Here is a 27780-nt window from a genome sequence, read left to right as displayed (position 1 = left end):
CAGTTATTGATGATAATTAGTCGTTAGTTTTTTGCCAGTTAGGCTTTTTTAAAAAATGTTTTGTTTTATTTGTTTAGTCTATCACAGTGACACTGATTAGAGTTGTTGTAGGAAAAATCACAAAAGTCACAGGACAGAGAGTCACCATTTGAATTTTCACTGTTATGAATTACATATTAAGGACATAAAGTAACACTTTGAATATTGTAAAGATGCAGCTTTTTATATGAATGACAGGAATGTTTCTTGTGTTATAGATGGTTATGTTAGTGGAAAATTAAAAGCAAGGTTATTAATAATGCCATTATGCTTGCGAATGTTTTGTGTGATATCATGTTTTTATGTATTATATTATACTGTGAACTATAATAAAATAAATGGTTTGATATTTATAGCACAGAGATGAAAGTTAGTTTATTTAATGCCAATGCAGTTGGATTAAAGTACCTTAATAATTTAGTTTATTTAATGCCACTGCAGTCAGATTAAAGTACCTTAATTAATTCCTAATGAAATGCCAAGGTAGAGACTGGGCTAATCGAAGTGAAGGTCTTTTGCCCTCATTCACTCATTGCCTTTTATAAAGTGCATTAGTGCTGTCTGGGCCTGTTATTTGTCCACACACATGCCGAGGACATTAAGGTAGATTAAATCAAGTTGTGAATTTCAAGAATAAAATTCACCTTTGATAATGGATCCATGTCCATAACCACGTTTATGAGATGGCATGTTATGTTCAGGCACTTTGTAGTGTGGGGCTGTAATTACCTTCAGATTATCAGTCAGCTAAAAACAGTAATCAGTAATTGGTTTAATGATCATAAATCATTTTGTATTAACTAAACTAATTGCTATAAGGATCTTACTCTGCTTTAATGAATGATAGCCATTCCTTTTTTTTAAAATCTTTTTTCCAGGAGGACAAAGATGGCTGCAAACCTCTGCCCTCTGACACCCAGTACACAAGCAGGACCAAACTCCATCAACTTAGCAAAAAGGAGGTCAGTTCTATATTTGTTGTCAGAGACATTTGTTAACAACAGTACTGTGAATTTGTTTTACGAGGGAAACAATTGCCATAGTCCAAATTTTGCAAAAAGTTACATTTTTGTCACTGTTAACATTAATCAGTTGGGGCTAGGGTCCTGTTATTTCCACATATGGATCACTATTTGTTGGGTCTTTTAAATTTGTGATTAGTAGTAAACCACAAAAATGGACAAAATTGGTACCAAATTAAAAATAATTATATTCTAATACTTGTCTGTAATTAAAAATTACCTGGAGGTTGCTGTTGCTGTTGTTATTTTAGGTATTACAAGGAGAAACAATTCTGATTATGACTTTTGAGCCTGGCATGGATGATGCAGGGGAAAATGGACCCAAGTTAACATTTTTTGTTTGCTGGATCTAAAATTGGGCTTGTAACATAATATGTCAAATGCCCAAAAATGATTTTTAGTTATCCATGCTTAAGGTGTGCAAAGTAATTGTCACTGGAGAAGGAATTATCATCCCTTGTACTTAGTACAATTCATCCTGCCACATATAATGTAAATACCCACACTGCGTGCCAAACTAATGATCATTTAGGCAAGTTTCTTCAAACTGATCATAATGAGTGCAGTATCACCAATGATCATATTTTAAGCAAGTTCCCCACCACATGTCTGTATATTCTATAGAGTTCTGTTTACATCATGGAGCTCTCCACTTTGTAGGTTGATTGTCTTTGGTCACACTGAATAAAGTACATGTAATTTAGTTCTGTTTTGAGACTGATTTAATCCGTCAGTTTAAGTGGTAACAAGATATCAGACATCCATAGTAAGTTTCCAGAAAATTGAGACATTCTGTACAGGTTTTAGCAGGTGCTTCCTTCCTATGAAATTAAGCTGAGAGTGAAATAGGTGTGATTGGAGATTTTTTGGTGAGTTTCAACCAAACAAGGGTTTGTATGCTTATTAAGGCAAGGTATTACATCATATATGGTAATTGTAGATCTATTTGTACATCTTGCTTCTGCTCTAAACACTTGCTTATTACAGGGCATATTTTGTTAAGATTTTGACCAATTAGACGTGTACTTGTCCTTATTAAGGCTTAAATGGGTATTACATCATTGCTATCACCTGAATGAATGTGTTACATTTTTAAAAATTTGGAATCTTTTCATTTCCGTACATTTCATGTGCTAATTACTGTAGCTTTGACCAACCATTTGCGTCAGTTCTTGTTAATTGTTCATGATATTGACATTTACTGTACTGCCACAGTTAATTAGGCATATAACCAAGTCATTTTACTACATCATTATATGAGCTTAGACAGCTGGATGTTCCCATACTTAAGGTAGCTAGTACAGCATTAGCAACCTCATCAGAATGCTGTTTATGGGAGCGACAGCAGTCTATTGTGTTTAACACATTAACCCGTGGCGACGAGTTTACGTGGCAGGAGATAGTAGCCTACTGCCGAGCTCTGTAGCGTCAAGGTCATGTATGATACACAAAAGTGGGTGGTATAATAGAAAGGTAGACAGATGTAGCTCAACAAAGATAGCAAATAATCTGGAAGTTCTAGTTGCACTACAAAATACAGAGGGAAAAACCTCATTTTTTTAACCTGATTTTTTTCTACCCAAAATTTGCCCGTGGTCGGATCTGATTTTGTGTCTGGATTTTAGACTTTTTGGTCTCAGATCTAAGGCAGACCGGTATGAACTGCAAATAGACAGATGAACCTTTGCAAAACGTAGGATAAGATGGGCATTTGGAATAAAGAGTGGTCTCGATACGAAAATAATGGGTCTTTTAAGTGCACACACACACACAAAAAAAAAAAAGAACTCCAACTTTTACCCTTCTGCTCATGCACGATCCAAATAGTCAAGTTTCTAACACAACTAGGCATTAGGTTATTGGAAAATCACATGGAAGTTGATGTATTAGGATGTATTCAGCTTTCAAAATGTGTTTCCTACTCAAATTTCAGGCAAAAATGACAAAAACCTCCAGGGGTTAATGTTAGTAAGATCAAACATTATACTGAATGATTGTAATAGTGCCAATAGGTACCACATCATACTTGCCTCAAAGTCAAGTCTAAATGCAAACTGCACAGATCCAGATCTACTGTCATTGGCAGATCTGGGTCTGCAGTTTCTTAGGAGTAATCAGAACAACCAGCAACATAGATCCTGATCTGCTGGCACATTATGTGATGGTAAATCAAGTTCCATGTTTGCACTTAGGCTCATCTTATAAGTGAGTATATACAGTATGTTACAGTACAAGAAACCACACAAAAAAGGGTATTCAACGATGTAAAGCCACATTATAATTGGTTCTCATTAGTCGAGAACCAAAATAAAGTGGAATATAAATAAAACAAGTAGTAGCAATAGAGTTGAATTACGATCAATGAAGGACAATATTATACTAAGAGGATTTAAAGTGAGGGATCTCTTGATCATTTGAAGACTTTGACATGCTGTGTTTTGATATAAATTCAGTTCTAATGATTATTTTGACTGATAGATACGGCCTAAGTATCAGATGGATATTGTCGAGAGGCTGTAAAAAGTGTTTATATTTACTTGCAAAGTTTGGAAAACTATTGAGAAATAAAATGGCTTAGCATAATTAACCGAAAAATGTGCAATGAAATGATCAAGAGCTTTGTCTTGATCTGAATGTTTAGTGGACTTAATATAATATTTATTCTTTATTTTTGAACATCACTGTGAGCATTATTACTTCAATTTAACAGCTTTAACCTAGTCATGAAATTTTAACAGACTGGGTTGCTGTTTGTCTATATGTCTGTAATGGTGAACAATTTTGTAGAGGTAATTTTGCAGTACATTCTGTTGTGGTCAGTGTGACATGTAAACAGTAAATATGACATATGGGTTAGACTTGCAATAAATCGCTGACTGCAAGCTACGGGATCTGTACTGTTTGGGGCATGAATCAGATTTTAATTAGATTCCATTTGATAACAGTCCAAACAGATATGTGACTGTAAGGTCACATTGCAGAGAATGACACAGTTGAGACAAAAGTTTTGGTAAATCTTGGGCCATTTGAAGCAGGTGTCATAAAATGATATTTTCCAGAATAGTAATGAATGAAACATACTAGAAAAGATTATTCTGACTATGATGGGAGTGTTAAAAATTTTGGTGGTTAGAGAAAGTAATCCTGGCTAAGCTAAACAAGGGTGAGTCTGTTCCCAGATGGAATTAAAGGTTTTAATAAATTCCCCTCACAAAATTAGTCAAAGTTCTGAAGAGAGCCAGAATTTTAGCTGTGGGGAGTGGATAAGGTGAGTGGATAAGTATTTCTCGTTAGAGTGTCCAAGGAATGTGTATCATAAAGTTGAGGACACAGAAAGAAAAAGAGATTCAGCTGCATAGTAAGGGTGAGTCTCTATAAGGCACAAAGATATTGTCTTAATTGCATACGTCTTTGCCTTTGCATTGTGGGTTACAAGTGAAACTACTATATCTCACGTGTGCATATTCTTCATGAATGTTTGGATTATACCCATGATTGAGTTTTTCATTGTTAATTTAAGCTCACTTGAGAGTTTTTAACATTTTCCCTGTACATGTTATGTATGGCTTTGCATTCTTTTTTCCCACTTGCACATGGCATTTGGTTGTGCATTTTTTTTTTTTTACTGGGGTGGGTATTTCGTTTAATTTTCCTTGTCCTTTACATCAGTTGTAGTCTTGCCTTGATTCCTATTATTGTATTACCTTCATATCACATGTTTTATTATTGAGCAGTTTTCAGTTTTCAGATAGCTATCCTTGATTTATACCATCTTTTATCAGCAAATGTACCAACTTTTTGGGGGGCTAATTTAGTCATCCCTAAATTTTTTTAAAGCTTGATTGACTTGATTATCTTGTATTTTCCTATACTGAGCTAAGCATTGTGCTTCCTTTCATGCATTTAAACATAGTGAAAACACTGATAGTTGTTGTTGTTGTTGTTGTGGGGTTTAATGCCATTTTTCAGCACATGATAGACTATGCATGGCGGCCATTATTAATGGTGGAGGAAGAACCCGGGAAAACCCTGGGAAGAATCACCGATCCATGAGAAGCTACTGGCAAGCTTTCTCACATACCCACATAGGCCAAATGCTAGACTCAAACCCACATAGACAGAGGTGAGATGGCAGTGATCCATAACGGAGAGCGCTTTAGACCACTCGGCCACTTGGGGCCCCAAAACACTGATAGTACGGTGACTTCTGAATGAAATTATCATATTAGCATGGACTTAGTCCAGCTTTATGCACTATCTTGTGTTTACTTTTAGTTACATAGAAGTTTTTTGTATAAAGTCTTTTTTTCAGCCTTTCCAAAAGTGGGAAGTAGCACCCGTTTAATCCCCAGGGCCCATTGTTGGTGAGGGGATTGAGACGCCCAGTAACAGTAAAGGGAGAGCTAATATCTAAGTCTGTCAGGTCTAGGGAAGGATATTCCTACAGATCTGAATTGTCGGACCAGTTTGTGTCTAATTAATAGTCATTGGGCACAGGATACCAGACACTGGGCACTGGTAATTAGAGCTCCTATGGTACGGGGATAGGGATCAGGTAGAGTCCCCCATCTCTCTACTATTAGTTTCATCTCATAGGAGGATTTAAGAGTTGGCTTGCAGATGTCAAATTAGGCAAGAGGATTGCATTGACATCTTCCTTCCTTTATTTTCCCTCTAAATCCCTATGGGATGTGGGGCATTTTGCTGCAGGGAAGCAATTGGCCCTTTCCTAACATAGCCATGGACTTCTGGACCTTAGTCACATGTTGGTTAGGTTGTTGCTGTGGTCCATGGACATGTATTGTCTTGTGAAGTTAGGTCAAAAAGAGCAAGGGCTTGGAACTTCTAACACCAAACACTTTATGTGGGTGAAGAGTTGCTCAAACCCACCTGCTGAGTCTAATGCTAAATATAGCCAGTTAGCTGTGAGGGAGTAAAGACTGGTTCAAGTTTCTCTTTCCCTCAAGTCTTCCCCACAACAGGGAGACATTGGATCATGTAGTCCTGCCTCCATTGGAGAATGGGATGAAGACATCCTTTCTATCTTCATCAGTGTGCTAGAGCTTGATATAAAACAGGCCGATGTTGTATCCCTTCCCTTCAGGTCCCCTGCCCCCTCTCACCCATCAGTAAAGGTGTTAGAAGAAGAAGAGTGCTGGTCTTTTGATAAAACAGTAAATAATGTTTGCAGAGTTTTGCCTAGTGACCTGTGTCCCAAACCTTCGGGTTCTGGTGACTGAAATTCTTTCCAGTTTAGCAAAACATCTTGGAGCAAACTCTTGACCAGATATCTTGTCGCCTCCTCACATGGGTATGATTAAGGAGATCTCTCAAAGGATGTTGCAAGGGCCAAGACTTTGCTACTCAATGTAGGGGGTGGTTTGTTCTCTCCTTTCTACAGTGCAACTCATGGTAGCAGCTTCTAGCTGTAAGTTTCATACCCTTTCCTGGCCCAGTGACATACCCACCCAAATTGGATACAAAAGTGGCTGAAATCAGTGAATAAAGTTACTGTTCTATGCATGGACTTGAAAGGTGACAATTCTCTACTCTGTGGGTGAATGTATTCACAGCCAACAGATGAGTTATTTTCAACACAAAATAAAGTAAAAGCTATGCAGTAGCAATAGGTAAATATTGCATAGTTCAACTTAGTTTTACACCCACAAAAAAAAATTACATTTTTCAGATTTCTTATTGATTGAGTACAGTTCATAGTATTCCTTACAGAGGCTGAGATGGAAAATTTAATACAAAAAGAAGGAAAAATACAAATATTGAATCATTTTTTGGTCAAGACAAAGTTTGCATCATTTATTGGTTTATTTCTTAATGTATTTCAAGCGGTTTTAGAAGTGCTGATGCATATTGCTTTTTGGAATGAGACAAAGGTTTTGGTCTTACATGTGGTCAGAACTATGATGCACATAATGCACATATAATCCTGGCAGAGTATAGTAAGGCCAGGTTAAAATGGTTGTCTGGGAACTATCAGACCCAAGCTAGTTGTCATTGTTCTCTACGAAAATGCATCCACACTAAAATGGGATGCTGTTTCAACAGAATTGTATCAGTCTGTTGGTGGCCAATGGTCAGTTTAAGAATCCAATTAATCAACATTATTTTGAAATAGCTGTCTTCCATATCTTGCGATTATTATGTAATCTAGTAATCAATAAATGTGATGGTACTCAAACAGACAATGTCATGTGCGTTGTTTTACATAATTGGATAAAATACGATATTCAGGAAAATGGATGATCTCTTGAAATTCATTTCAGAATGGTACCTCAAAAGAGATCTTTACATTTCAGCTGTCTTCTTACCAGGAATTGATAATGCTTCAGCTGATTTTTATTCCAGAATTGTTTTGGTCTCAGCTAACTGGATGTTAAAAATAGATGTTCTTGGTAGACTTGGCACTTTTGATGCTTTACGCTTTCCAAGTATAAATTTATCACTCTTACATTTTCCCTCCTTTCAGCTTAATGGGAATAATTATGATAGTAATGGTAATTCCATGTTGGCCATCAGAGCGCTGGTTCCCTTTACTCATAGCATGTATTCTTGATATTCCTGGCAAGCTTTCTTGATACAAGGACCTGCTTTACTCCCACACTCCAGAGATAGAATTTGTCATTTTGTCCCAGGGGAAGAGACACAAAAAAGCAGTATCACTTGGCATTAAAGTGGTGGAACATTTGGCATTATGTCAGGAAAAACAACTTCTATAGTGCAATGAAGAAATATTTGTGTTATAATAAAGGTATCTGTATCTCTTGGGAAGTCAAATGGTGCTGTATGTAGACACAAGTCTGTTCTGTTATGTACAAATACTTGGTCAGAACTGGTGTTCTAAACCACTCTTACTTACAAAGTGTACGAGAGGTTTTAAGTAATTTGTTTCCACTACAGAATGTAGATTATAAATTGCTTTCTTTTAAAATGGTCGCTCTCTTAGCAGTTTCAAGATGCAGCAGCAAATGCACTAGCATTGATTACCATAAATATTCATAGTATGTGTAGGTCAAGCGCCATTACATTACTTTGTTAGAACTGTAGTTCTTGGAAATGTGGGTAGTTAATTGTGGTTGTGCGTAATTTTGAGCAAGTACAAGTAGCACATTTAGCATTAGGTGGTTATGAGTGGTGCATAGTAACAACTATCAGGAATTGATATGCATTATTTTAAAGCTGTTTCATATTGCTCAGCTTTTGCATCAGCAGCCCATAGGAAAGGTTGTTCCTTTCATGAAATTCATTGAGCATTGGATTGGTCCTCAACTAAGAATTTTCACAAATTCTACTAATATGAGAAATAAATAACAAACAAGAACTTTGTTCAAGCAATTTTAAATGAAATGACTGTTTCAAATTGGAGTGTTTTTGTAGTCTTTCTTTATAAATGGTAGCCAAAGGCTGACAAGAAATTATTAAAGTAAGTCAGAGGCTGAGCATGTATAAAGTTACCTTCCCAATGATGTTTTCACCCTTTTATGATGTGTTACAGCCAACAAAAATGGGTTAAAATACAACAAGTAGTGGGGCCCCCGTGTGGCCGAGTGGTCTAAAGCACTCACCGTTATAGATCATTGCTATCTCATCTCTGTCTGCATGAGTTCGAGTTTCCGGCCAATGTGGGTATATGAGAAAGCTTGCCAATAGCTTCTCATGGGTCGGTGGTTCTATCCAGACTTTTCCCGTGTTCTTCTTCCATCATTTATACTGGCTGCCATGTATAGCCTATCTTGTACTGAACAGTGGTGTTAAACCTTATAACAACAACAACTCATGGATGGTGAACAGCTGGTATTATATTATCTGTATCACATGATTTTGTTTTTCTCTAAAGAATGCCTCTTTAGTAAGGGTGAAGATGCTATTTTATACATGCTGGGCTTCTGGCTTACTCCAGTAATCCCCACTCTGATCTAGTGTATGCATTGATGGGGTCCCATTTTGCTGCACAGATAGTCATGAAAACCCACTACATTCTTTTTATGATCACTGGGCATAGTTTGTTCCTCATTTAATCCTGACAATAAATCTGGCTTAGCCACCCATTTTGCTGGTACCAGTTTTTATGATTCTCAACTGATTAATGGAATTCAAGAGATTTTTCTTAGATCTTGAAGCTTTTTAATGCTTGGCTCCAACCTTCCCTCTTCAGACCTGTAAAAGACAATATGGTCTACTTCACTTAGACAAGGGTAACAAAAACCTTTTCCAAGCATCTGTGTTTGTCAGCTTTTGAGAATTGTATTAACTTGTTCCTGGCACGTTGTTTAAACTTATTCTTGAAACGTCAAATTCACTGTTGGTAACAGAAAATTATACCCTTTGCACCAGTGTGATTCTACAATTTCTTCCTTCTCAGCAACTATGCTTCTTCATATTGTCAAAGGCATTGTGACCAAGCAAATGTTTTAAGAACTAAATATGTTATATTCATAATTTTGTTAAGCAAAGATGCAATATCTTTTGCAGACCAAGATGAGCAATTGTACTTGAAGTCCTTGTCAAACTTAATGGCAAGACTTTGATAATTGTTTGATGCTTCATTGCTATAGATAGGGAATCCAGTGTAAATCAAAGATTGATGAACATTACTGCCCTTGAGATTAATTGGTTTTCTATTCAGGATGATCCTTTATTTGAAGCAGATCAGTTGTTAAACTTGGCAGCTAATTGCCTAAGTTGATGATTTGCCATTGGAAACAAGAATGAGGCATATTCATGGATTCATTTACAACAACGTTTTCTTTAAGATTGAAGAAGCTTATTGAAGGAACAGCAGCATCATTGTTTAAACATTACATTGTTGAAACATGTTCTGGTTACAATATAGTTAAAGCAGAGTCTTGTTAATTTTTTTTAATGTTCTTGTTACAAAAGGCACCAGGAAATGGAAACTTCTTTGTGTGAGGGTCATTAAGATGTCACACTACCCATTTATTCAAGAGCACTCTTAAAACTCACCTATTTCAATTACAAGAAAAGACATAAAGATTTAGTAACGTTTACTTCCTTAATTATTGTCAGTGTTTTTGTTTTGTAATTTCATGATGTTTTTGTAATCTTGCCATTATATGTTTTTATGTGTTATCTAATATTGTAAAGCGCTTAGAGCTTCTAAAGATTAGATGCTGTACTAAGCATATATTATTATTACTATTATTATTATTATTAAATGTGGGGAATGAAGTGGGGATTGGCTTGCTTACTGATGTTCTCCTCCCAGGCCCCTCTGCTTTCCAGGACCTGTTAAAATTGGGAGTGGCATTGTCATAATTCATCAGTTGATCATTGGGGAAATTTGTTATTTTAAACAACGACTATTTTTCATAGGGTTTTGATCCAGCATGGCTGTAGGTGTTATCATCAAGAATTTTGATGAGTACGATGATGAGAGAGATCAACACCTATTACTGAGGTGATTTGGGTTAATTTGTCAACACTTGTGTAACTCTGTGATCAGAGTTTGAGACAGCTTGTTAAATACTCGTGTACATTATCACCTAGATGTTGAGTTAAATTTTTTCTTTTATTGACATTTCAAATGTCAGGATTTTACAGATTTCCTTAACACCACCTGACAGAGTTTTGGGTGTTACACATTATTTTTGAGAAGTCCAGATTCCTAGTTTACACAATCTGTATTAATAGATATAAAGACAAACACTCTCTCTGTCCCTCTCCCTCTCTCACACACACACACACACACACACACAGACACACACACACAGATGTTCGCATGGTCAGACATACAAATGTACGTATGCTTTTTCTCGTCAACATAGATATAGTGCTTTTCTGGGAAATATTGTGTAAAAGTACAGTACTCAGTAGGAGGTACAACATTTGGCTGTAGTATTCTACAACATGTTGAAGGTATTACAAAAATGGGTATTCTTAAAATGTACTTTTTATTACACAGCTTTGCTAGATATTTGTCCAGTATTTTGTGGTATAAAATGACACTGTAGTAACTTGTAAAATTGATTTCTAAACCAAGTTGCCCATATACATATATATTTTGCAATAAAAAAATTATCTAGGTCACCGAACTTTATTTATAAAGAAAACATATTTTTTTTAAACCATGATATTTGGTATATAATTCTTAATCCATGCAATAATAAAGCATACCTGTCAACTCCTCACAATGAGAGAAAAAAAACCACCTGATTTTGGGGTCGTTCTATGCCTACCTCCAGATCTCGTAATATCTCCTGATTTTTGCAGAGAACTCTCAATTATTACATTATGTCTGTTGGTTTCGTTTCTCAAAAAAAATCCTACTTAAAATATGTATCATATGCAATCCACAGAAGCCATGTTCTTTTTTACCACCAATATATATTGTTGTGATGAAATAATTAACACCGCACCACAAAGAATTATTTCTTCAGTTAATAGAATGTGAAATTTGAACATTATTTATGGAAATTTATTATTTATTTTACCGCTACAATAATACTGAAATGAAAAAATAAACCACAACAAAATATAGCACAACAACAAAATTCTCAGCAAATGGTTTCAATCCCAAGAATGATCACTGTTAATGCTCTGTGTGTGTGTGTGTGTGTGTGTGTAATTTGGATTTTTAATGTAGCTTTAAAAAAAATTCAGTCATATTGCTACGATGTCTGCAGCGTGGCAGTTTATAGTGATGTCCAGCACTGAGGCATTATGCCACAGATATGTAGCATGATGACCCATCCAGTCAAATTACCCTGACACCAGGCTGACCAGTGTAATTTTCTATACAACGAAAATAGCATCTCTTTTCTTAAAGAAACTTACTGGTACATAAGTAAACACCTGGCATTATTGTACTATATATATATATATATATATATATATATATATATATATATATATATATGATTATTAACTGACATCATTAAATTGAAAGAAGTAATGAAAAAAAATACAAACATACCATGCAGCAGATGTGCCCCCCCCCCCCCACTTATTCAGAATGAATGTTATTTAGTAAACAGTGTTAAATGTCTTACAAGGTGTCCCTAAGGAAACAAGTGGGATATAAAAGGGGGGAAACATAGTTGCCACATGTACATTGTCTCATTGGCTGGAGACTTTATTTAAACTGTTAATTCACACACACACTTCAGGCATCGTTAGTTACAGCAAAATATAGCATCTTTTATTTGCCAATCACTTGCTGGTGCTATTAACATACACTGTAGAACATGGTGTCTTTGAAGTATGTCAGAGGGGCTGTTCTTTTCACAAGATAATTGCAGTGATTAAGATTATTACTGTTAATTTAGTCATACTGGCTTTCTTTCTTGTTTATTTAAGTATAACCTTTAGCTGTTGTGCAGTTTGGTCCCAGTAGGCTAGAATATGACAAGATAGTACATTGGGGGGAAAATAAAGTATGCCACAGGGAGAAATGCCACATTCCTTGAGAATTTGATGTGTATTGAAGCCATAAGATCGGTCAATATTTAGTAAACATGATGCTTAATTATACTGTGAAAAAACCGGCCAATTTTAGGTCCCAATGTCCTTACTTTTTTAAATTCAGACATCTTACTTGGCTTTTGAAAAGTTGACAAGTTTGAATAAAGGATTTCCAAATCTATTGAATCACTGGACAATAATTAAATGGGTATGCAATATTTTCAATTTTTTTTCCCAAAAAATTATGTGTTATATTATATTTAAATGAAAGGCAATTCAAATTGTATATTTGGTTTATTTCTTTGCAAATTGTTGAATTAATTAATTATGAGATCTACACATATTTTGAGCTTGATATCTCTCTGGAAACTTAAATCAGATTTTCTCTAACTTGGTATGTAAGCTTATTACATCAAAATCTTTGGCAAGCTCTGTGCTAAGTGAGATCTGCACACATTATTGAGATGATCTTGAATCTGGTTGACTCAGCTTGATACCTCTCTGGAGACCTTTTTTTAATCCAATTTCAGCAAAATTTTAAAAATCTTTTATTTTCCTTTTTATTTTCATTAAGTTGTTGGATAAGTTCATTTATACGATAAACATATGCATATTAATTATAACTTCATCCTTGGAAAGACTAGGCTTCAGTAAAATATGTTGAAAGGACATGATAGAAAGCTTGAGAGTTTTCATAGACATTATATAAAGCTTGGGAGTTGACATAGACATGATAGAAAGCTTGGGAATTGACATAGACATGATATAAAGCTCGGGAGTTCACATAGACATGATGGAAAGTTTGGGAGTTTTCATAGACATGATATAAAGCCTGGGAGTTTTCATAGACATGATAGAAAGCTTGGGAGTTTACATAGACATGATAGAAAGCTTGGGAGTTGACATAGACATGAGATAAAGCTTGTGATTTTTCATAGACATGATAGAAAGCTTGGAAGTTGACATATACATGATAGAAAGCTTGGGAGTTTTCATACACATGATAGAAAGCTTGGGAGATTACATAGACATGACAGAATGATTGGGAGTTTACATAGACATAGAAAGCTTGGGAGTTGACATAGACATGATAGAAAGCTTGGGAGTTTACATAGACATGATAGAAAGCTTGGGAGTTTACATAGACATGATAGAAAGCTTGGGAGTTGACATAGACATGATAGAAAGCTTGGGAGTTTACATAGACATGATAGAAAGCTTGGGAGTTTACATAGACATGATAGAAAGCTTGGAAGTTGACATAGACATGATAGAAAGCTTGGAAGTTGACATAGACATGATTGAAAGCTTGGGAGTTGACATAGACATGATATAAAGCTTGGGAGTTTTCTTAGACATGATAAAATGCTTTGGAGATTACATAGACATGATAGAAAGCTTGGGAGTTTTCATACACATGATAGAAAGCTTGGGAGATTACATAGACATGACAGAATGATTGGGAGTTTACATAGACATAGAAAGCTTGGGAGTTGACATAGACATGATAGAAAGCTTGGGAGTTTACATAGACATGATAGAAAGCTTGGGAGTTTACATAGACATGATAGAAAGCTTGGGAGTTGACATAGACATGATAGAAAGCTTGGAAGTTGACATAGACATGATTGAAAGCTTGGGAGTTGACATAGACATGATATAAAGCTTGGGAGTTTTCTTAGACATGATAAAATGCTTTGGAGATTACATAGACATGATAGAAAGCTTGAGAGTTAACATAGACATGATATAAAGATTGGGAGTTGACATGGAAATGATAGAAAGCCTGGGAGTTTTCATAGACATGATATAAAGCTTGGGAGTTGACATGGAAATGATAGAAAGCCTGGGAGTTTTCATAGACATGATATAAAGCTTGGGAGTTTACATAGACATGATAGAAAGCTTGGAAGTTGACATAGACATGATATAAAGCTTGGGAGTTTTCATAGACATGATAGAATGCTTTGGAGATTACATAGACATGATATAAAGCTTGGGAGTTTACATAGACATGATAGATAGCTTGGGAGTTTACATAGACATGATTGAAAGCTTGGGAGTTAACATAGACATGATAGAATGATTGGGAGTTGACATAGACATGATAGAAAGCCTGGGAGTTTTCATAGACATGATAGAAAGCTTGGGAGTTTACATAGACATGATAAAAAGCTTGGGAGTTAACATCAACATGATAGAAAGCTTTGGAGTTTACATAGACATTATAGAAAGCTTGGGAGTTTATATAGGTTTTGACCATTAAGTTATATAAGCAAGGGAGTTGTTTTTTAAAACTTCCATTTTAAAAGTGGTTGGTATACAAGTATAATGTATATACAGTGGTTTCTATATTATAAGGTTTATTAAGGCCATTTATTATAAAGACCCTTGCTATATAGCTCACTATTGATCCAGTGAAATTGGTCAAATCTAGTTTTATCATTAAACTTATTTCATTTGAGGGCTAATTATAATATGATTTTGCATCATTAAAATATCAATTTTATCTTTTAATCTACAGTCACGACACAGACATATTGAAGCAGTCAGTTCCTCACTAAACTATGTAGGTTTCTTTTACATCTTCCATGAACAGGGTTATAAAGATGGAGAGCTTTATGCATCTGATAATTTATACATGTAACACATGAAGGTTTGGAGGTTTTTGTCATTTTTGCCTGAAAATCAAGTAGGAAACACATTTTGAAAGCTATTTCTGAATACATCCTAATACATCAGCTTATTGGTGATTTTGCAATAACCTAATGCCTAGTTGTGTTAAAAACATTGCTTTTCATTGGCTTTTTGGCTCTTTCATGAGCAGAAGGGTAAAAGCAGGAGTTCTTTTTTTTTTGCTTAATGGACCCATTATTTTTGTATCGAGACCACTCTTTATTCCAAATGCCCATCTAATCCTACTTTTTGCAAAAGTTCATCTGTCTGTCTGCAGTTCATACCAGTCTGCCTTAGATCTGAGACCAAAAAGTCTAAAATCCAGACACAAAATCGGATTCAGACCACGGGCGAATTTTGGGTGGCAAAAATCGGGTTCAAAAAATGAGATTTTCATTCTGTATTTTGTAGTACAACTAGAAATTCCAGATCTGTCTCCCTTTCTATAATACCAACCACTTTAGTGTATTGTACATGACCTTGATGCTTCAGAGCTCGGCAGTAGGCTACTACCTTGTACCACATAAACTCATTGCCAGCGGTTATTGTGTTAAGAATCATGATCAAACACAATTTGCTGTGTCAGGGGAGCAGTCAAACTAGTTTTCTCAATACTCTGGCTTGCATTTGCACCCTGCAAACAATTTATGATTCTTACAATAAACACAATCCTGTCTACAGCATAGAATGATGCTCATGAGAGTGTCATGACTACTTTTAGGAGTGCTTGAGAGGAATATTGTACCCAGGAGCACATTTAAATTGTACAGTAATTATGACACTAAAATCTACTAGCCTGGTGTGTTTAATATTTCATTGAAAGTATTCTTTTGGCAGCTGGAATGTTGCCATTACCTGAAATATTTTGTCAGTTTGTGACATGTTCTTTTATCATATTATTGACTTTACAGGACTTGTTGCCTGTCTTGCTAATGGAACATGTAGAGGCAGGTTGATGAAATTGGTATCCAGAGATTTATGTTTAGCAAGTGTCGGCATTAATCAAAGAAAACAAGCCGTAAATTACTACAGAGTTAAAGAAAGTAAGAACACCTGAGCAAGTTTATAATAATAGAGTGCCTATCTATGCAGTTTACAGTTGATCTAACTTGCTCAAGAGTATTACATGAAGAAATGAAGGTTTTCACTTTTATGCTATCTCAGAAATACACTACACTAGTGGATATTGGTGAATAAAGGGCTCAAACAACATTGTTCTCATGTATTCCACTACAATGTTTTACACATATTCGCTACTGCTGTTTGTATCAGTCCTGTATGTACTCGTCCTTGAAGCCTTGTGAATATTTTATTGTAGCACTTGTTTTCTACGGACACCTCATCTTGTAAAAATTTTGCATTATATATAGATATATATGTACACATCATTGTAGAAGGCCTCAAGGAAGATTGGTCTGTTGAGCAAATGAGCTTCATATTTAAATAAAGTTATTATTATTTTTTATTAACATCATACAATTTTTTAGTTTCCAAATTGTATTGTTTGTGTTAAAATAAATTGTCATATATTAAATTTGATTGGCTTTGTTGATTGCTATAAAATGCCTGCTTAGAATATTGGTATCGGTGTATAACAATTTTTTGTCAGTTTTGTGAGTCCAGTACTTGCGTGGTACATTGTATGACATACAAGTGAGACACCTAGTTCCATGTTCCATTCAAGGAATTAAGACCAAAGTTACTGAATTGTTATTGCCATGGAGTGATAAATGAAAAATGTGTAATACCCTAGACCCAGATAGAGCAATGACATTATGTTACTTTCTATGTCTGGTCAGTAGCTGTCTTTTAAATATCAGCAGATTTCATTATTGCTAAGTTTTGTGACTTTACCATAATTAAGGCATGAGACAAAAAGTAAAAAAATTTGTGTGTTGACTTTTTTGGGCATGGGATAAAAGTAGAAAGAAACTTTTAACAAAAGTCAAAAGGGCACTTGTTGTCAATCTGGTTCATTTTTTAGGTAGAAATTGTAGGTGGAAGTTTTATGAAGAAAAACATAGCATCCAACAATTAAATTTTTCTCTTTTGCAGAAGAGAATATGTGTTGAAATATAAAGTTGACTTGTATTATCAAAAGACATAAAAATCCAGGATCCTTTTCTTTCCTTTTAGTTTTGTACAATTTGCAGAAATAATGAACAAGAAAGAGAGAGAAAGGAAAGAAGGAAAAAGTTGTGTTCTGATCAAGTTTGATAAGTTGATTGGGAGATTGGAAGGATTATAATATACATGCCAAGCATTATGCTTTTAACGTAATCTTTACGCTTTTTTCCGCTAAATTACTCCTTATGCGTAACTATTTGGATTACACGTTTTCGGTATATCCCCCTCCAAAAAAATTAATAATTTGTTTTCTCATTTTTATTAACATCCCATTAATACCACAGACCAAATTCTAGAAAAGATGGCTTCTATGTAACTACAACATAAGAGTACACTTGACCGAAGACTTGCATGCACTTTCCTAACAGTATTGTGTTATATTCATAGCAGTTGCCCTACTTCAAGAAACATGCTGGTTTCTACTTTCAACTTTTGACCTCGGTTTCTATTTATAGCATCTGTAGGGCTTAGGAGAGAACAGACTGGTTTTCTAACTTTTAATCTTTGATTGCAGATTCTTTGCTCTAATTCAAAACAGAACCAGTCTGTAGGTATTTGGCGCTAAAAGTCAAGTCACATTTATTTTAGTCGATGCATGTTACAGCAAAAATATTATTCAAATAATTTCACAGATGGATTAGGAAAAGACGAAAATCCAATTCAGAGATGAATACATGAATTACACAATACAGAGTTCCATTCAGGGGCAGCTTCATGCCCACTGCAGGCTGTGTGGAAAGGATTTTAATATTGGTCATGGTGGTAAAACAAGAAACCTTGAATTAGCTAGTTTTAAGTCTCCAGTACTGAGGTAACTTCATTTTATACAGCAGAACTAAATTGTGGACATGAATTTTATAAATGCAGAGGCATTATCTACTGAGTTCTTGATCGACACAGACAACCTCTAGCAGTAGAAGACTACATTGGGCCTTTGTTCAGACGGATGTTTCCTGGTTCCATAATTGCAGAAAATATGCATGTGCAAGAACAAAATCATCTAATATTGTTAGGTGTTTAGCAGAAGATACTTCACTTAAAATTCCAGAAGCCAAGAAAATTGGGCTGTTTAGTATTGCAACAGACAGGAGGAGTGATTGTGACAAAAAGTCTGTGTAGGAGACTTTGACAACGAAAAGGGCAAAGTCAGAGTACTCTTCTTTCATTACCAGAATTAATAGTAGATTCCACTGGAGAAAACATTTTATTTATTTGCTTGATAATACTCTGAATAAACTTGAGTTGGCGTAATTGTATGGGGTTTTAAGCTGATACAGCATCATTGATGACTGAAATTTATAAAGGAGTTGCATTTTGTAATTTGAAAAATGTCTCCATCATTGTACATATCAGGTTGTCTCTATCATTTGATGCACCATGTTGCAGGAAAAGCTGCTGATATGTTAGAAGAACTCCTGAAGTATCAAGTTGGCACTCCACTCTATCTGACAATATACTTCATACGGATAGAGTTGATTTTTTCATCTTATTTCCCAGCTGAAAGACCCAATAACAGTAAGATATAAATTTCCTCATCTTTGTCAGGTTATGAAAGGAATATTGGTTCTTTACCATTATAATGCTGACTGTGAGATATTGTTCAGTATTGTTAACAAAAATATAACTGAATTCAGATTCAGGCTCTGTACCCCAGCACTTAGTGCTCTACTGGTGTGCAAAACATTCATAATCTCAGCTGGTACAAAGTGTTTTGAAATGTAATATGACAGTTGGTTGCTTTTTAAAGCTCAAAGTGTTTGATACGAAAACTTGAAGCAGTAATTGATGTTAATATTCCAGAGGGATAAATAAGTCATTTTGTAGATATGCTCATTGAATTTTTATCATGTTATATGTGGATTACTCTTTTTGTCCACTTGGATTACACTTTTTCCTTGCTAGGGGTTGGCATGTATATTATAAGGGTCTTCTTTTTCTGTTTCCAGTTTGAGCTGTTGTACATTGAAGTGCTTTACACCATTAAGCACAAGATTGGGACTACTATTGGGGGCCACCTGCCAGTCATCCAGGATCTGTACCAGTATGCCCAGGAAGCTTTCCATATCTTGCCAGAAGATCATGCTCATCTGTTGGCCAAAGCAACAAAAGAAAAGGTACCTGCCTGGTTAATTATTTTACACATGACATCTGTGTTGTCCTTGAAAGCATGTGCAGACATAAACTTGCTTTTTCTACAGCAATGGCAGGGGTATCTAAATACTTAGATTTTATGTATGCAGTGAGAGAGCAATATACAGTACTTGCATGTGATGAGAAAACAAATCTTGGAATTAAACTAATTTCAAACTAATTAAAACTGCATGCACAAAAAAAGGTTGCATGACAAAATCTTAGTAAGACTCTCTTTGGTAACTCGCACCCTTTTAACTAGTGTATCAACATAATATACAGTCAGGCATGAATATTTTTGGACAGTTTTAATTACTGTTTATAGACTGGAAGAGCTTATGGGATGGTCAGTTGAAAATCTTTTTATTTTTAGTCCATCTGAAAGGATGGTCATATCAGTTTGGATTTTTACTAAATAATAATAATAATAATAATAATAATACTAATAATAATAATAATAATAATAACAAAGACTTTATTAAGAGAAGGTAACTCAATTAGTTACAGAACTAATATACCTTGAGGCCTGCTATCTGTTATGTACAATATATACAGTATATACAACATGATGTGAAGAATCTGGCTTGACATTAAATAATTAAGTAATTTTAAAATTCAGAGTATCATGCCTGAATGACTTCTTATGATGTCTAGTTGGTTGGAAGTGAAAATGGTGTCAATCTGACATAACTTATGGCCATCTTGAAAATCTTATCACTACTCCTCCTACAGAATGGCTGGTCATATCAACATGGGTGTTTCACTAAAAGACTTATTATGATGGCTAGTATAGCCTTAATAAAAATGGTACTGATCTGACTTCAGCTATGGCCACCACAATGGTCATCTTGAAAATCTCATTAGTGCTAGTCCTCCTGAATTTCGTCTCACTTCTCCTAAATGTATGATCCTTTTGACAAGCATTTTTCACTAAAAGACTTCTTATGATGTCTGGCTGGTGTTGTGTATATTTGACTTAATTATATCAGATTTAATATATATTTATTTGAATTTAATTGTTTGTCAGCTTAAATTTTTTTAGTTTTCATTACATGATATTGTAATTTAAATTTATTTACTAGAGATGATATTTGTTTTAGAAGATAGTTTAACTGTGACTTAGTTTATAAACACCAGGTGTTGATCTAAATCCTGACCTTGTTTCAGAATTTGTAGCAACCTTCGTAAACAAGTTTTGTTTTATTTTAAAAAGATTGGTTGTTTCCAGAGGTCATGATGGGACCTTTTTTTTAAGATATAAATTTTTGTTTTAATTTCTTGTTTCTTTGAGTAAAAATGATTGGTTTTCATCAGGGTCACACTGGGTAAACATGATCTGTAACAAGTATTTGCTTCTATAAACTTCTAGAAGATGATCACGTGACCCTTGTTTACATTTTAGAAAGCCCATATAACCCATGTTTTGGAGAATTAATATCAGTAGAAGTTGGGCTGTTAAACTGTTAGTTGTATGCTGTGCTGTTTGGAGTTAATTCAGGTTACTTGGTTTGGAGTCATTTCAAATTACTTAGATTCAGAAGGATTAATTCTGTTATTTGTCTGGAAAATATGTGTGCTTATGTAATATTGTGGAACGAGGACAGTTTTTTTTATATAAAAATGTATTAAGCTATGAGAAACTGGAGTGATAATTCTTGTTTCTACCAGGAACTGTAGACTTCAACACTACAGATTGCAGCATACGTCATTGCCTTTCATCTTGGATTCTTCGTCAGGATTTGAACATGAAATCAGTAGAACATTTTGTTATTAGGACTTTAAAAAATGTATTCTTGGATAATTCTCTGATTATTTTTGGATTTGATTCTATAAAACCGTAAGTTCATATTTTTTCATTGTTATATAATTTGTCCAGGGAAACAAATTATTGTATTTTTTCAAAGCTTGCTGTTTTCACTCTTTCTTGTGTTACTGTTTATTCGAGCCTAAACAAGTGACATAAGTCCTTAATCAAAATGGTGCCAATCTGACTTCCAGTATGTATGCAATGGCAGCCATCTTAAAAATCTTATTATCACTGCTCCTGAATGGAAGTCATATCATCATGGGGTTTTCGCTAAAAGACTTGTGTCTAGTTGTTCCAAAATGAAAATGGTACCAATATGTCATCCAATATAGCTTCCACGGCATCCATCTTGAAAATCTTGTTATTGCCATTCCTCCTGAATGGATGGTCCGATCAGTATGAAGTTTTCACTAAATGATTTGTGGTTTTTCCCAAATGAAAATGGGGGGCCCGAGTGGTCTAAAGCGCTTACCGTTACGGATCACTGCCATCTCACCTCTGTCTGCGTGGGTTCAAGTCTCAGATTCGGCCAATGTGGTTATGTGAGAAAGCTTGCCAGCTTCTCGAGGGTTGGTGATTCTTTCCGGGGATTTCCCAGGTTCTTCCTGCACCATTAATACTGGCCGCCATGTATCGCCTATTGTGTGCTGAAAAATGGCGTTAAACTCTACAACAACAACAAATGAAAATGGAACCGATCTGACATCCAACTTCTTGAAAATCTTGATTTTGCTAGCCCTCCTGAATGGATGGTTGAATCAACATAGTGTTTTCACCAAAAGAGTTCACATCATGTCTGAGCTTGCCCCCCCCCCCACCCCCAAGGTATGGTACTAATCTTAGATCCAGTGGCCACCTTGGCAGCAGTCTTAAGGATCTTATCACAACTCTATCTGGACAGAAAGTCCTATTAATGTGGGGTTTTCACCAAAGGACTTCTTGTGGTGTCAAAGTTGGTCCTAAATAAACATAATCCAATTTGACTTCTAATATGGCTGTCACACAGTAGCCGTCTTGAAAATTTTTTTAGTATTATTTCTGATGAATAGATGGTTGTATCAACCTGAGGTTTTCACTAAAGGATTTCTTATGATGTTAGCTGGTCTTAAATGAAAATTATGCCGATCTGACATCCTGCATAGCTGCCACAGCAGACATCTTGCAGATCAAGGTTTTACCACTCATCTGAAGTAAAAGTCATATCTTCAAAATATTGATATCGCTACTACTACATAGTGGATGGCTTTATCAACACGAATAGACTTTTGATGCCTAGTTGATCTGAAATAAAAGTGGTGCTAGTTGTGCATCTAATATGGCTGCCATGATAAATGTCTTCAAAATCTTGTTGTCTCTAATCCCTTTTATGATGTGAGGTTTTCACCAAATGACTTCTAAAGATGTCTTCTTTGTCATAAAAGAAAATTGTGCCAAGCTGGCGTTCATTATGTGCACCACAACAGCCTATCTGAAAATCTTGTTTTGGTGAAGAATATCAATGGAACAAATGGTCTCATCTTGAATTCCTGGAAATTCATTTAGCCCAGTAGTGTCGGTGGGACTCTTGTCTTATTGAAAATACTAAAAGAATTATCCCATATATGTTAAATATGAAGAATTATCCCATATAAGTTGAATATGAAGAATTATCCCATATATGTTAAATATGAAGAATTATCCCATATATGTTAAATATGAAGAATTATCCCATATAATATGTTAAATATGAATTATCCCATATATGAAGAATAAGAACCTATTTTTTGTTAGATTTTCTGGAGGAAAATTCTCAGTACACTGTAAATAATATATGGTGAAACATTGATCAATAAAAAATGCTAACAGTTGACAATACTGCAAGAAACAAAGGCCAATTAAAAATGTCTTGTCAGGAGGAATTAGTGTTTTAATCAATATAATCAGTACAATCATGGCATGTTCTCTTCTATTCAAACATGAAAAACAATCCACTTGCACAGTGGTACTTGTAAGTAATTCAGTGAGAACCTAATTGTTACAATTCTATCATCTTAAACCAAGGAAAAGAAAAGAGTGAAAACAGCAAGTTTTTTGTTAAATTCAACAAATAATTTATTTCCCCTTGAATACAAAAAGTTATAATTTAAAAAGAACTTGTCTCCTTTAACATTTTTGGAAGTCATTGAAAACTCCTTGAAGATCAACTCTCCAGAGTTGTCTGAACCATGATTACAAAATACTGCACACTTAGAACAGTGTGATATTTCCCATTCAGGGGTCACACTACCAGGCAAAGTGGGCGACTAAGTTGCCTAAAAAATCTAAACTTTGCCTTGTTCTGTTAGGAAAGCAAAAACGACTTCGCCCTGTTGTTGTTTTAGAGGTACATTGACTGACCATACTTTTTAGATGCCTCTTCGCCTTAGTCAGGTTAGTTCTAGTATTGTGTTGTAGCAAATTTATTCACAGAGTTCATACTGTCTTTGAAGGTCATTGAGAGTTTGGGAAAAAATGAGGTAGCATTTTCAAGGCCTTGAAAGTTTGGGAAAATCGAGCAGATTACCCTGAGGTCTTTAAAAGTCTTTGAAAATTTAAATGAACCTAAATTTTTTAATTTCTTTCCATAATCACAAATAAAATTGCCCAAGGTTGTTAAATTTGGATGTATAGTCATTGATTCATAATTTCTAACCTTACTCTGAGTATAGTGGCCCTAACACCATCATAATCTGCATGTTTCATGCTTAACAGCAGTTTTCAATATAAGAGACAGATCCTTTTCCAGATCCTGGGCAAGTCCATTTTCAGCAAAGGGGTGTGTGCACGACTACAGATGTACATACATAAGTCATCTGCTTCTGATATTTCCAAAGCCAAACCAAGAAAGTAAAAGAATGACACAAAAAAATTGCCTTTCATGTGGATTTAACAAGAGGTTTAATTTCTATGTTCATGTGTGCAAAGGGATATAATTCCAAACTCTCAATGTTATGGTAATTTACAGAATTATCCGGCAGTTACTGAATAGGATGAACAACGTTATTATGTTGTGTGATGGAATTAAAGTAGCCCATAATGTATGCAATATGGTGCCATATTAGTATGGAAAGTCTGTTAAGCATGAAAGGTGCTGAGGATGCCAGTATTAGTGCCCTTCTGGTCACGGTCAAGTTAGAAATTATAAATCAATGATTCAATTGACTTAGTTCTGTGCACTTTTTTTTATCACATTCAGTGTATTTGTTATTGAAATTAGTAGGGAGGTACAAACAAATGGGGATGTATAGTCAGACTATAGTCACATTTTCCTGGTTTCTTTCTTTTCATGACCTGTTCAGTTTCATTGTTACCGCAATAACAAGCAAGCATTTGTTTGGCCATCCAAAGTTGGCCTTGTTGGCGACTTCAATAACACATGCACTCTTCATCAAAGCAAGCCGGCTACTCACTTCATCAAAGGAAGTCAGCACCAAAACTATTTTCAGCACGTTTTTTTTCTTTCTAATTTTATGGTGTTTGTATTTGGTAATCATATCATTATATATGTTTTTAGGTGTTATCTATTGTTGTAAAGTGCTTAAAGCTTCTAAAGATTAGGCGCTATACAAAGTCCTCATTATTATTATTAGTGATGGAAATTGGTTAGAAGTTCTAAATTGATCATCAGTTCCACACAACTTACTAAGAATCGATCATAATTGGTTACTATTCAAGTAAATTTTAATTTTTGTTTGTTACAGCGATATCTTTGTTTAAGAGTTCAGAATGTTAATAAATATACAGTAGTAATCTCATATATATATATATATATATATATATATATATATATATATATATATATATATATATATATATATATATATACTTTAAACTCATAAAAGATTGCAGTTTTAATTGTGTTATGTTATTTTATTTCTACAAAAGCAACTTTCTTTGGATTATAAGTTTTATGCAACTGAAAGACTGTTGCAATACCCCAGAACACTTGGATTGGTCTGTTATTTAAAGTATAGAAGGACATGCTTTTATGACTTGTCAGTATTAACTAATACTACAACCAGAGCAGTTTATATTTAAACAAAACAAAAGCACCAATTAAAAAAAACTTTCAAATTTTAGCCCATTTCTTGCTGACAAGATGTCCAGCCAGACTAAATACCCTCTCACTAGATACAGATGATGCCGGAATACTTAGGTACTACTGAGCTAATAAGCTAAGATGGGGGTAGAACTGGCAGTTTTGTTTCCACCATTGTAAGATTGTGAGACTGATATCAGACGGAGCATTGTGAGACTAGATATCTGGAAGCCTCCTGGCCAATGACATCTGTTATTGGCTGTTGACTTTCACCAAGGCAAACAACATCTTGCACCCAATCAGCCATGTCAACATTGACCTTTGCTTTCTTGTTTGGTGGACTCGGTGTAACCACAATTTTATCGTTGTCATTTCTGACATTTAATAGTGATGGTTGTTGTTGTTGTTGTAGGGTTTAACGCCATTTTTCAGCACAAGATAGGCTATACATGGCGGCCAGTATAATTGGTGGAGGAAGAACTCTGGAAAACCCCGGGAAAAACCACCGACCCACGAGAAGCTACTGGCAGGCTTTCTCATGTACCAACATTAGCCGAGGCTGAGACTCGAACTCACGCAGACAGAGGTGATATGGCAGTGATCCGTAACGGCGAGTGCTTTAGACCACTCGGCCCTTCGGGGCCCCAATAGTGATGGTAGTATTGGTAGAGGTGGCAATGCTTCTGAAGGCTGTTCATCATTTAGTCCCTGGCACAACTTTGATATCGGCCTATCAAGAGCAACCTTCAAAAGCAGAGCATATCCACCTGCTCGCTCACTGTCAGGTGGAAACTCAAGATCCTTCATAGTATGATTTGATAAACAGCCCAACAGAGCTAGATCTTTGTCCTGTGTTCTACTGTCAAGTTCTTGCCTCTTTACATCTTTTAGTTTGGCAATTGGAGGTAGATCATTAACATTCGTTTCTATACATTTGTCAAGTTTAAGAAGTATTGGGATAACTTTATGAAGGGTTAGTCATTAAGATGTGGAATAAATAAATCTCATGGTTCATACCAGTCTGTATAAATTAGAAATATGCTTACTTTTTATTAAACCTAATACAACTGGAAAATAAATGCTTTAAAAAAAGGAAAATTCATTAAAAAGTTATTACTTTTTATTTTCTAATTTTTTTCATCAGTAATATGCTTTAACGTGACAGATAATGAACAGATGTTTTTGTTTGTCGATAAATGAAGAACTCACTGGAAACAGGAAACCTAAGTTAGTATAGCAGTTGTCACGCTTCAAAAGAAGCAATGGACTCTTTCAGGCTGTATTTAGAACTTGAACCTATTAAACATGTCTGCCTCCAAATAACAGTAATGTTATATATGATCAAAAATGATAGACAAATATTTGTTATGTAATATGTTTACAAAATAACAAGATATTAGTCAGGTAGGCCCAAAACTCGTTTATTGATTAAGGTCAACCACCCAATATAGATATACATAATATATAATCATGGAGAAAAGCCAACACAATACAAATTAAATAGACATAAAAGTCCGGTTACATAAGGGCATGTAATAATCAGAATGACTATATTGTGATCAAACTATGTGGTCAGTCTGTAGAGGAAATGAGGTTGGTATTATTAGATTGGCTATATGATAAGGATCAAAATATGTGGTCAGTTTATAGAGGAAGTCAGGTTACAGAGGGGCTGTCAGTAATTAGATTGGCCATCTGAGGACTAAAATATTTGGTCATTTTGTAGATGAAGTCGTGTTACAGAGCAGATGATTTAGGGAAGTTTCATTGTATACAATCATGTGTATAGCACAGCAGAAATCAATTTATATTGTAGTTCCTTAAATAATTTAGATACCCACTGCATAGCTACTTCTGAAAGAATTACCTTTATAAAATTCAAAGCAATTGACATGTTATCACCTCTCAGTTGATGACCAGCCTGGTCTAAATAGAATTATACATATTTAGGTTGATTACTTTTGTTGGATTGTTTTGAGCTCATCTGCTCAGCAACAATACTATTGTTAGTCTCTTGTAACGAATTCTCTCACTGCTGTGTTTAATTTAACACTGAATCAATTGTGTCAGGTGTCAACATGGCCTGATTACTTTGCCCATGGAGCTCTAAATGTCAATTTTCAGCTCTAGGTGAGGTTTGAACTATAGCTATGTAAATTTGTTATGTCTTCCCTTCCTACCCCAAAAGACTGCCAAGGGAGACATTAGTTTAGTGTGGTCTCTCAGTTCATCACAGTTTTTCATAAGTAAGATAGCTCAAATTAAAACTAATTGAGCCATGTCAAACTTTTCTTAACAAAGTTTTTGGAAGTTTCTTACAAATTGTCAAGGAATGGCTAATTTTTGTAATTTGTGTGCAGTATTGATGCACAAATGATCACATATGCAAAGGAGATACAGATTTGGTGACATCATCAGAATTCACCCATTAATATTTAAACACGATGGATGGATCCCAAAACCTAGTCATGTTCTGATGATGGTGA

The 27780-nt window shown here is 35.0% G+C and overlaps 1 protein-coding gene across 1 annotated transcript in view; it reads left to right on the top strand.

The window, feature by feature from the left end:
• Nucleotides 1–402: 402 nt before the first annotated feature.
• LOC149803139 (BAI1-associated protein 3-like) overlaps nucleotides 403–27780 on the top strand; it is a 349073-nt gene continuing 321695 nt past the window's right edge. The window contains exons 1-3 of the mRNA XM_089953890.1: nucleotides 403–408; nucleotides 918–1001; nucleotides 19247–19414. Coding sequence (XP_089810016.1) covers nucleotides 403–408; nucleotides 918–1001; nucleotides 19247–19414 — 258 coding nt within the window. The remainder of the gene's footprint in view (nucleotides 409–917; nucleotides 1002–19246; nucleotides 19415–27780) is intronic.

This window comes from Sinohyriopsis cumingii, chromosome 3 (genome assembly GCF_028554795.1).
Source record: "Sinohyriopsis cumingii isolate HCF-2022 chromosome 3, ASM2855479v2, whole genome shotgun sequence".
Taxonomy (NCBI): Eukaryota; Metazoa; Mollusca; class Bivalvia; order Unionida; family Unionidae; genus Sinohyriopsis; species Sinohyriopsis cumingii.
This window is presented reverse-complemented; position numbering and strand designations above follow the sequence as displayed.